Genomic DNA, 11,879 nt, shown 5'->3' with positions numbered 1-11,879 from the left:
TATTGAAACTATCAATTTACAAAGTTAAAAAATAGGTTAACTAGATGGCGCTTCTACACAATAACGATAACAGAGGGAATTAGGAGAAAGCAAGTCTGACTAGTGAGCGGCATCCAAAAGCCTCTGTAGTCTTAACTCCTAAAGTTGAATAACCCTGTTTTTACAATTTGAGTTTTTGAAAGAAATAGTCTTCAGTTATCAACTTAATAAAGTATTTATTATATCTTTACAAGAATGGATTCAGGTTCCTATCCATTCTTGATCTTTACATAAAATATATTAATCACAGACTCAGCTTCGGTATCAAAACTTTGTGAGAAAACAATGGCACTTTGCATTTTCATTAAACGCGTATAAAATGTCATCTTTTTTAAATTACATGTCAGTAATGTCTGTAATATAGTCTAGGCGTGGAAGTTTAAATCGTAATCTTTTCTTCAAAAATGGCAATAACCACCATGAGCCCCAAACCAAGCAGGACTCCAATGTTTTTGACAAAGAACATTTTGTATTTTGATCCCATTTTGTTTCTTTTTAACTCTGGTAACTGTTTTGGGATGGAATTATTAGTTTATTATTCTAGACCCAAATTTTAAAGAAAAATTACCATTTCGGACAATGACACGTAAATAAAAATTCCGGCAGTTGCGATAAGCATCCACTGCCTTACATCTTGGTCTTCCCCAAATAGGATACCGATATAGAGTCCTACGAAGCAGCTCAAAGCTGATACGAAATTAATGATCAATGCCCGTTTGAAGCTGAGGCCGGTGGACAAAAGAATGACAAAATCTCCGAATTCATGTGGAAGCTGTAAAAATATATCTGTGAATAACAATGGTTTTAACAAAAAAAATGAAGTAGAATATTACCTCGTGGCATAATACGGCTATGGAGGTACTCAAACCGCTTTGAACGGATGATGAAAAAGCAGCCCCTATGGCCAGACCATCACCAATGTTGTGTATCGTATCACCCATTGTTATGACTAAGGCCAATGACGTCATACCTATATAAATAATTTAGTTAAAAGTTTTCTCCCTGTTAATTTTTTGAACCACTTTAAACCTTAATGTTTCAACTTAGCCAAAGCTTAACTTTCGTTACATTAGCAGGAATCTATACCTCTACTTGGAATGCTTATCGCGGCAGCTTTCGTCTCGATGTGGCTGACGCCTTTTTTGACGTCACTATGTTAACTTAACAAACAGCAACGTCAGTGGCGGCGCCAGGAATTTTCGCGAGGGTAGGCAAACCAAATAAATGGGCCTCCGACCCGGGACCCCCCTTTTCTCAACGAAATGCTTCAATAAAATAAAGTAGTGATGTACCTGACGTACAAAAAAGTTCTAACAACAGTAAAACGAGTCCAAATATAACAGAACTGGTTTTATTTACTAGGAGATACCTCAAAAATTTCTAAATAGTAAATACATTATCGACAATTGTTTCATTGTTATTTATAAATAATTTTATCTCTTGGGACAATTTTGAGACCCTTTCTAGATCAATTTGGGGCCCCTTGTAGGGTGATTTTGGGGCCCATCAAAATTTTAAGGTAGGCAGTGGCCTACCTGGCCTACCCCCTAGCGCCGCCACTGAGCAACGTGAGAGGAGAGCGCGCAGAGGGGATTCTTTCTCTCGTAGGCGGGGCCAAAGCCGTCAGAGTGATCTTACTATACGCGGTACGGCAGGATAAGCATTCCAAGTAGAGGTATGGATTCCTGATAATTGTGTATGATCCTATCAAATCGTAAAATTAACATTTATCAAGGATTGTGAAATTTAGGGATGCAATATTGTTAATTATTTGAGAACAATAGCCGTGAAGCCCCTTCCTCGTAGTTCGGGCTATTTTCTATCTTCCTCCATGATTTGACTTCAGGGTTGGCAATTTGATTTTTTTTATTTAAATCGGATTTTTATTTATTTTTTTGATTTTAATAAAAATTTCAAAGTTTTATATAATTTAGTATCATAATATTACCTAAAATTTTTAAAGACTTATATGTATAATGAATTTATTAAATTTAAGCTAATAAATAGAAGTTTATATAAAAATTGATTAAAATCAAGTTGATTTAAATCAGCCAACCCTGTTTGACTTAGGCAAATAATAATCAAATATATTCTTATTCTGCCCCCCCCCCCCCCTATTTTGCCTTAGTTTCCATTTGACTGCTCTCGAGCGCTCTAGATTGCTTTGAGGCGTCGCAATTTTAGTCAACCTGACAAGTTGGCTAAACATGCGACACGTTTGGGTTTTTGCCTCCGCTCTCGTTGAAACGTTGGCACGCCCCTGAGTTTCGGGTATTCCATTTCCTGCTCTTGAGTGCTCCTAGATCGTCGAAAACCGATCTGCAGATAACGGATCGAGATCGAGATCGGAGCAAATTTTTGCAAAATGGCAGACAAAGACGTTAAAAGTCAAATTATTAGCAGACAAAAAAACCAAAAGCGCGGGAATATGTTTAAGGAATGTTCCATTCGCGCTCATGGTCCGCTGGAGGCCAGCGATCGGGGCAGAGCTGCCAGCTCAACGATATTTTTTTATTATCGGGAAAAAAATTGTTCATCCGCTGGATTCAACTTGTGTTGGTGTGTGTTATTTTTTAAATTTTCGCCGCGGTATAATAATTAGCTTTTCAGTTTACATAGAGCCACGTAGCGGCCAACACCGGAAACTCCCAAACTGCTGAATTTTCGCTAAGAGATCTCTCTAATACCGAAACATATGTACTCTTAAACGCGCCTTCCCAATCGACCGCCATTACCTTACAGTCTACGGGGAGTGTGATGAGAAAACCGGTTTTGGGGGGATGAAATTTCTGCGGTAGAGGGCTGGCTCGTTGGTTGTCTGTACGATAATGCCGGCGCCCAGTAAACGTTTCTAAAAAGAGTGTATATTTCACTTACCACAAAATAGAGCTGGTGATTTAAAAACTGGTTCTAAAGTTCTGCTTTCGACTTTAGCCGCACTTTCGGCGTCCAGGGAGAGTGAAGAATTGTTGTAAGAAGTCTGTTTAATTTTTTTTGTTAAAAATTTAAACTAAGATAATTAACTTTTGAAAATACATACCAATTCGATAACAGAGTCTGTTTTGGGGTTACTCTTCTTTTTAATTAGATCGTTCGGTATGTTTTGGGGAATATGAGTATGTCCATGGTCATCCCCTCCATGGTTGTGCTAAATTTAATTTAAAAGTATAAACGATTTACTATTGATTAACTTAATCATTAATCACGGAGAAAAGGTAAGGAGTAGCATTGTAAGATTATTTTGTATGGATTTTGGTGGGGGGTACACAATTGAAAATAAAAGTAAGAAAAGCGATTTGACATACAATCATAGGTTTCAAGATGGTGCAAGTGCCACCGGTGCCCCCCCCCCCAATCTACGCCACTGTGACAACGGAAGGAAGGGAGTTACATCTAGTTTTTTTAGAATAGTGACGACGCCAAAGCGACAGATTATCCTACTGGTGCTCTCTCTTTGACGTCACCGCGCGAAAAAGATAAAATACCCCTTGTTTACCCAATTGGTATCTGCCCATTCAGCCGCTTTCGTCACAGCGTCCCGTTAAAATAGCACCTCTCCTTTCTTTTTCTCCATGACTTAACATGAGACACAATTTTAGAGGTTTGTGAGTACTCGAAACTGTTATTTCTAGAATTCGAACGAGGACCCGAATCCTTCGCCAAGGCTTATAAATTACTCGAATTGGTCCCGAGCTGAGCTCAATAAATTTATTTTTTAAAGTAAATTTTAAATTTGTTAAACTTATCATTTAGTAATTGACCTTTCTATAAAGTAACATTGGCCTTCTTGTTTAGATGTATCGGGCGCGTCACTCGTGACGTAGAAGTATCGTTTCACTATGATAGCCAATAGAAACTAGGATAAACTCTATTTATGTCTTTTTCAACTTGTTAAAAAGTTCCTCGCGCGTCTTGATATTTTAGCGCAAATGGGCTCGAGCGATTTCGCGCGTGCTCCCTGAAATAAAAAACAATGCACGAGCCTTTCACGCTAAAATAATAAAGAGCGCGTGGAACATTTTAACAAGTTGAACAAGACACGAATTAAAATTCGACGAGTCGCCTTTTTTATAACGATCAAACCTTCAAAACTGAACTGAACTCCTACGTATCTCGTGACGAAAGCGATACATTAAAACAAGTTCGGCAAGCGTAATGACTTTATAGGCTGCGTTCAGAAACGCTCACCGGTGAGTCCGCTGAGTCACCGCTGACACCGGTGTTTTACTGAACGGCATTTTAATTTCGGGTATTGACGTCACGATAGTCATCGGTGAGACACCGAAGTCACCGAAAGAGATAGTCGGTTTTTCCGATGACTGACGTCATTAATGATGTAAAACTACTATTAATGCTACGCCATTTTAAAAAACACCGATGACTGAATAAAAGCATTCAGCAACTTACGACGTCATTATGACGAAAAAGTTCCTCGGTGGAAAATATAAATCCATCGGGTTTTTTTCGTTGATTGTTTCTGAACGTACCCATAGAAAGGCTTATTAGTTTAAATAAACGGCTTAGGTATAAATTTAGGACTCGAATAAAATTTTCAGTACTCAAGACTCGAATGAGCCCAATTTTCAACGACTCGAAACTCAATAAACGGGACTTGCACCCCCCTATGAAATGTCATTGGGTCCATTGTATCTTACAAAAAAAACTTACGTTACTTCCAGTAAGCATTTCTAATAGAGTTTCGAACAGAAATATTCCATATATGGCGGCTAGAACGGCTAGTTGTCGGTAAAGATACGAGGGGATTTCTATTCCATGACCATGATCATGGTCATGTCCATCGGGTCCGTGAGAGTGAAGACCCAAACCCTGTAATAAATGTTTACTTTACTTTTTAAAGAAAAAATAACCCATAAAGGGGAACGGTCAAGCTTTAACCAGTTAGATAGCCCTATAGCCCGTTAAAAAATAAAACTTATAGCGAAAACCGCAAAAAAAATATTAAAGCAAGTGTCGACTCTAGGTGAAGTAGCTCTTTTTTCAACAGATGTCGCTAGCGTCGAAATCAAAACAAGATGCTGAAACTACATTTTGACTCAAAAGGCGGGACATAAAAGTATGCTCGTTTATAAATTGGTCAATAAATTCAATTATAGTAATTGTTTAAAATATATTTTATATGGGTTATATAACTTAGGTTAAAGTTCACTAAGCAGAGTAAAAGTGGTCTAAATATAATACCCTATAATGGCTCTCTGACGACGTTATTGTTTCGCTATTTAGAATTTTAGCTTCCGTTCCCATTAATAGATGGCTCCACGCTCTCCACGAAAGTCATTTTTTTCGAAGATTCGGATAGATTCATGGCCATCTCTAATAACAGGGGCCTTTTCATAATACAGGTGGCTATGGTAGAGCCGACAGTTGCTTTAAGTGGTTAATTTTTAATAAAAATGAGAGATTGGTGAGACAGAAAAACAACATAAAAGCGCGCGCTGATGAAGACGCGAAAAAATTGTTTTGCACGCGCGGTGCGTTTTAATTATACGAGACCTAAGCCTAAATTGCGCGATTTTAAAAGTTAGGTGCTGCTGGCGCTGGCGATACACCTTAAGATGGCGGCGAAAATTCAAACCCAAATACTTGGCGTTATTTTGCGTTTCAACTTTTTAGGCAAAACCATTTTTTCAAGATAAAATAAGGTACGTGTAAGTATATTGAACGTCTTGTTGATCTTTTGATGTGCAAATAAGGCGATATTTGGAAAGTTTGGCCGTTCCCCATAGGACCACATTAAGCAATAATGTCCTTAAAGAAGCTACTAAAATTAAAATACAGTTAGGATTGCATTATTAAAAGGAGTAAAAACTAAACGGGAAATCGTCACTCTGCTGACGACTTGTTCTTAATAGAATCAATTAACCCTAGCTCCTGTTAAACCAGGTGGCAAGAAATTGATCTTCCCAAATATGGAACTTTATACTCCCTTTAATAAGCATTTTCCAATCAGCAAAAAATGTTCTAAATCCGTCGACCAATCGGACAGTATCAGCGATTTAAATGAACCAATGATATTGAGTTTTGGATTTGGGAATCCGTCCCATGTTTAGAGCGTCATCTAGCGGTTTAAATAGCTACTGCATCTAGCTTTAAGTAATTACCTCTGGTATTAAATGTAAGAAGGCATCACCGGCCATAGTCCCAAAACCGAGTCCAATCATGGATATCATGATGTATTGGTATATTCGTTTACCAATAGCTGGTAAAATTACAACGACCACGAGGGATGCTAAACTGATAATGAGTACAGCTATAGTACTGTAGCCATACACTGCGGAAATATAAAAGATGGTTAGATATAGTCTGCTGTTAATTTGAGTGATCAAGGGTGCGTACATTCCATGTTGGTGGCGTTATTGACTTTCTTGCTGGTTGTGGTTTTTTCGCAAACTCCACTAACAGCTTGTTGGATCAGTGCGGGACACAGTTGCAGGAATTCGGCTTTATTGATGGCGTTTGTTTGGGTTTGGTGTCCAAATTTGTCCAATAAAGAGTCGATGGTCCAACACTGTTATTTGGGGTTAAATTTACTTGACGGTGTTATGACTCTGGCTGCGTTCAGCGAGAAACCGCTCGGTTCGTTGGGAAACTGAACCGGACCCGTACCGAGCGAACCTGCTTTTTATTTTGGTTTCTTACGCGCGTACCGGGACCGGAAGTGAAAAAAGTCTTTCAACGGAATACCGTTCTTTTCGGTAGGTTCGGTACAGCTCAGGTCCACTTCGCCGAACGCCGCCTTTGTTATTGGACTTACCCTGTCCGCCAAGCTACTATGCTTATGTTCAGTCGCAAATTCAGTAATATCTCTTTTACTACGGGATATATCCGGCATCGCTGTAGGCAGCACTTCATGAGTATGATTGTGATCGTGATGTTCATGAGCGTGGGAAGAGTGATCGTGTTCATGGGTCTCGTTGGAATGCTCGTGGCTATGGTCGTGGTCGTGGCTATGGACGTTATCGTGGCTGTGGTCGTGGTCGTGGCTATGGACGTTATCGTGGCTGTGGTCGTGGTCGTGGCTGTGGTCGTTATCGTGGCTATGGCCGTGGTCGTGATCGTGGCTGTGGTCGTGATCGTGGCTATGGCCGTGGTCGTGACTATGGTCGTGTTCGTCACCATGGCCGGGATCTTCTTTTTTTAAATGATTTAAGAGTCGGTTCAAACCTAGCAGTAAAGGAAATCATGATTAAATTTACTATTTTATCATAAAGGCCCGTCTAGATTTGTTTCCTCTGCAGTGAGTCTGCACAAGTAATTGAATTTAAAGAGGGGTTTCTGGGTTAATAAATCAGATAACCCCAAAATCTAAGGATGTAGCGCCAAGCGGTGGTGACTTCGTGAACTATTCGTGAAAAAGTATTATGAAAAATCGAAAACAGACGAACTTTCGCTGAAAAGTCTCCGTCTCATTGTTTTAGCCATTGAGTTGGGAATATTAATCTAGAGATTCAATCAAATCTGCTCCCCGCGAATTAAGTTTTTGAAAATTACGAATGTGTCGTCTCCTTTAAAATGACGAGAAAACGTTATCATATGACCCGTGGCGCCATCCATTATTTTTGAAAAAATTATCTTTTTGCCGGAAAACGCGTCTTATTTTAACGAACCATTGAGAGATAGACGGCGCCACGGGTAGAATGATAAAGTTTTCTCGTCATTTGGGAGCAGTATTACTATTTTTTAAAAACTTGTTTCGCGAAATACTGAAATCCGACGTTTTGATTGGACCTATAGATTAATATTCCCAACGCAATGGTTTTAGCTACCTGAATGCATTCTTGATAATATTTGTTTAATTTTTCTAAAGTTATCGATAATAAAACGCAACACGAGGCCTTTTTTTGGAAAAAAACAAAACATTTCCATAATTTCCCCGATTCCTCTTCGCTACCTCAGAGCAAAAGCCAAGCGAGTCAAAGAAACCCTTTTTTGAGAAAAATGAATTAAGATTTTATGTATAAGATAATAACAATTAAAATCTGTATATGGAAATATGCTGAAAAGGGTTCAGAAAAATAAAAGTAAGTAAATTAATATGCCTAATGTAAAAACACGTATCTCGACTTGCTTAACTTTGGTTCTCAGGTAGCATCGTATTGCGTTTTCTGACCGCAATAGTAAAGAGTTTTGCTGTATAATAATTTTAACGCGTCACCGTGATCATGTGGGTAAAGGGGGTAAACACCTGGATCTTTTCGGGTTTAAAGCAAGTGTCGGCTCCACCTGAAGTAGCTCTTTTTTCAACAGATGTCGCTAGCGTCAAAATCGAAACCAGATGCTTATAGGGAGTAGAACCCAACGGGGTCTCGATCGAGAAACGGTTTGAAAGAATTTTTGGATTTCCTCCAAAATTCGTCTGTTGCTGACGTCACCCAGATCTCATCTCCGTGACATCACGATGTTCGTTAGCAACAAAGTTACTAACCTTAGCCCTTAGCAACCACAGCGCATCGAGGCAACCTTTTATAGCCTAAAATTTACTAACCTTGAGTAGAACCCTCCTTGTCTGGTAGGGTGCGCCATAGCTTCTCTCCTTTCTCGCTCATGGCGCTAGTCTAGGACGATAGTAGAAATCCCCAATTCTTCTATTAGAGGAAGCGTGCCCGCCCTGAAGAGGTTTTCTCACTTTAAACCTTACTTTTTTCATATTTAGTGTTTATTTTTTAAATGCACCCTTAATTAACATATAAACATCAATATCCGAGCTATAAATTAATTATTTTCATTATAGTTGCGATATGTATTAAAATATAATTTCTTAATAATAGGGTACGAGGTTTTAGATTCACGAAAGGCGTTCTAGTAGATATTAGAAATTAAAGCACTACCAAAGCAGGGAAACTTTAGTGGGATAATTCCTCAAAAACCACTACATTTCACACTACGTATAACTAGTGGTTAGAAAAATGATGGGAGGGAATTATGTATTGCCCCAAATTTCTGAAAAGGTTATACTCCCTTTAAGCAACATTTTAACCCAAAATTCTGGACATAAAAGTACCCTTCGCGTTGATTGGCTCGTTTGTAAATTTCACAATAACTTAAATTATAGTAATTTTAACAAAATATTTTATATGGCATTTATAATTTAGATTAAAGTCCACTAAGTAGAGTATAAGTTGTCTAATTATAATACTCTACAATGGTTCTCTGACGACGTTATTTTTTTCGCTATTTTGAATATTAGCTTCCTTGTCCATTAATAGATGGCACCACGCTCTCCAGTAAAGTAATTTTTCCAAAAAATAAAGTAGATACATGGCCATCTCTAATAACATAAGTTAATGATACCTCATTAACTTATGCTAATAACCAAGGCCTTATCATAATACAGGTGGCAATGATAGAGCCGACACTTGGCGCGTAATAAGTGGTTTTGACGTCATCAGTTCAACTTTTTTGTCAACCCTTCCCCCATTTAAGACGGTTTAACAATGCTGCCGCAAGATTCGTACCATTTTTGTCGATGGTTTCCGTGACGTTATCGCCATAATGATCGAATAAGTATTGCACAAAATCGGTGAAGGCCTGCCCAACGTCAATGCAGTGGCCTTGAAGCAGGTTACGCGTCAGCAGTACTGCCAGCCGCTCCTCGAATGAAGCGCCTATATCCTTCCGAGTGGAATTTTCGTGAATCTCCAATTTCGAAAGCGCATCTTCGGCGCTGAAGCACTGAAAGTAAAATCATTTTAGCCAACCTTATCGAAAACGCCCCGTTCAAATGGCATTTTAAAAAGATAACGAATCTTTTATAAGCCACGAGAAACAACGATCTTATCTACGTTTTATTCTTGTTGACGCCGTCAATGGCGTAAGCCTAATCTACAGAAACACTAAAAATAGACACTCTTCGCGAGTTCACGGTAATTACGCGTGCAGAAACAATGATGGGAAATTGGCGCCTTTTGAAACTACTTCCGTTACGCGCGATTCATTCGGGAAATTAAATAGGAGCGTTTTTCTTTGAAAACAATAATTAAATGCGTCCAATTTAGTCGCCCAGTCGCGCTTCGGTTGAGTGGATTTGGTTTTTACTGTCTTTTCGGCTGACAACGCTAATTTCATATTTCCTTTACAACTTTTCCGATAAGAATGATGATGTTATATCGAAGACCATTTATTGTGTTTACGTTCTAGAAATCGCGATGTTTTTGTCGGAAATAAACTTTAATTTAATTGTATTTCAGAAATAGCTTCTCATTTTTTATTGGTATCCTATAAAAAGAGGAATATAACTCCGTAGTTTTGGCCATTTCCGCCATTTTAGGCCAGTCATTCCTCTAAAGGAAATAGCGTAGGTGACGTTGCGTGACGTCGTAATGACACTACTTTATCACGGTATAATGTTTTTAGTAAAGCTGCGAAAATTCAATTTTTAATTGATTGAATTGAATATCAAAATACCAAATCGAATAATTAAAACCTCGAATATTTTTTAATTAAAAAACCAAGACAGTGAATGGTCAAATACGAAATAGTTAATACAGGGTTGCTACAAAATTTTGAGATTCAAATTCCCTGACTATTCCCTGTTTTCCCTAACCATTTTAAGAGATTTTCCCTGACTTTTTAAGGCCAAATTTTTATTTTATATTTGACTTTTATCAGAAGTTAATAAATTCAATGAACTTATATTTCAGTAAAAAGGTTATTGAAATGTTGAAAAAATTAGCCAAACTTTCAAGTAAATGATAATCATAGAATTTGTCATAGATCTGGTCTAAAAAATAACCTTAAAAAAGTGCCAAGATAAAATTGAATTCCCTGACGTTTTACAAATTCTAAAAATTCCCTGACATTTCCCTGACTTTTTAGGTCCATTCTTAAATTTCCTGACTTTTCCCTGAACTTGGAATGTTTATCTCGCCCGATTTCCGTCTCTATCTAGGGGACCGTTTTTTTTTGTTGTTTAACGGTCAGTACTGTTAGATGGCGCCACGTGCCTTATGAGGGAACATTATTTACGTCTACCACGACAATAATCAAATTTTAAAGTTCATTAGCGTAAAGGATGGTTTTAACTAGAGAAAAAAACGCCACGACAGCTAGCATCGAAACCAAAATCCCTGTTAGTCTTATTACAATATTTTTGTGGCGTTTTGACTAGTGAAAACCAGCCAATTTTAAGCGCCGGACTATAGGCTTCGCGCCGCTCGCGCGTAGTTTAAATTTTGGTCATAATTATCGCCGCCTACCGACCAAGTTTCAAATTGAATATATGAAACCTGTCTGCGTGTTCAAAATTATCTCTGCGCAACAGCTGAAAGTTCAACCGAAAAACCTAGAAATTCAAATTCGCCTGCTATTTCTTCACATATTTAGTTGACGGTTATTAAGGCAGATGGCGCTATATTTATTAAGCTCGAAGCCTATTTACTATACTCTTTTTCAACTTGTTGGATTAAAACGTTGATATCCTAGAAATCGCGTTACCCTTTCCGGTTCAAAATGACGATACCCTCGAAAACGCCCCATCTTCTACAGAACGCTCTAAAGGTTTAAACATAGATATAGGAAACGTGTATAAAGGTCTAGATAAAATATTTCAAAGGGAGTGAATACGGAGGTGACAGCTAGCAGAAACGCGTAATTTCTTCAGGCTATCCTTTTAAGGAGCTATCGTCGCGAGAGCCATAGTCTCCTGCTTATAATAATAAAATTATACTAAAAGTCACCAACAGATGGTGTCTAAAGACTACGGCCCGCGGAAAGGTTAAGCACTTAGTACTAAAATGCTAAGAGAGCTCGCGCTCTTGGTCACGTGCCTTCCTCGGTGTCTGCTAGGTGTCAATTCCGTATTTTATGTTAGGCTTAGACGCCCC

General features: G+C 38.3%; 1 protein-coding gene across 4 annotated transcripts in view; it reads right to left on the bottom strand.

Moving 5' to 3' along the window:
• Positions 1-258: 258 nt before the first annotated feature.
• The window catches only part of LOC149921338 (zinc transporter ZIP12-like), a 29,348-nt gene continuing 17,727 nt past the window's right edge, over positions 259-11,879 (bottom strand). For all 4 annotated transcript variants that reach the window (XM_090163143.1, XM_090163146.1, XM_090163144.1 and 1 more), the window contains exons 4-13: positions 9,513-9,729; positions 6,812-7,221; positions 6,394-6,565; positions 6,159-6,328; positions 4,708-4,866; positions 3,080-3,187; positions 2,917-3,019; positions 873-1,009; positions 608-811; positions 259-547 (exon numbers count right to left, since the gene is read on the bottom strand). In XM_090163143.1, the coding sequence (XP_090019269.1) occupies positions 419-547; positions 608-811; positions 873-1,009; positions 2,917-3,019; positions 3,080-3,187; positions 4,708-4,866; positions 6,159-6,328; positions 6,394-6,565; positions 6,812-7,221; positions 9,513-9,729 (1,809 nt within the window). In that variant the 3' untranslated portion in view covers positions 259-418. The remainder of the gene's footprint in view (positions 548-607; positions 812-872; positions 1,010-2,916; positions 3,020-3,079; positions 3,188-4,707; positions 4,867-6,158; positions 6,329-6,393; positions 6,566-6,811; positions 7,222-9,512; positions 9,730-11,879) is intronic.

This window comes from Leiobunum rupestre, chromosome 11 (assembly GCF_980474605.1).
Source record: "Leiobunum rupestre chromosome 11, qqLeiRupe1.1.hap1, whole genome shotgun sequence".
Classification (NCBI taxonomy): domain Eukaryota; kingdom Metazoa; phylum Arthropoda; class Arachnida; order Opiliones; family Sclerosomatidae; genus Leiobunum; species Leiobunum rupestre.
Note: the sequence above shows the minus strand (reverse complement) of the source record. Positions and strands in the feature narration are given on the sequence as shown.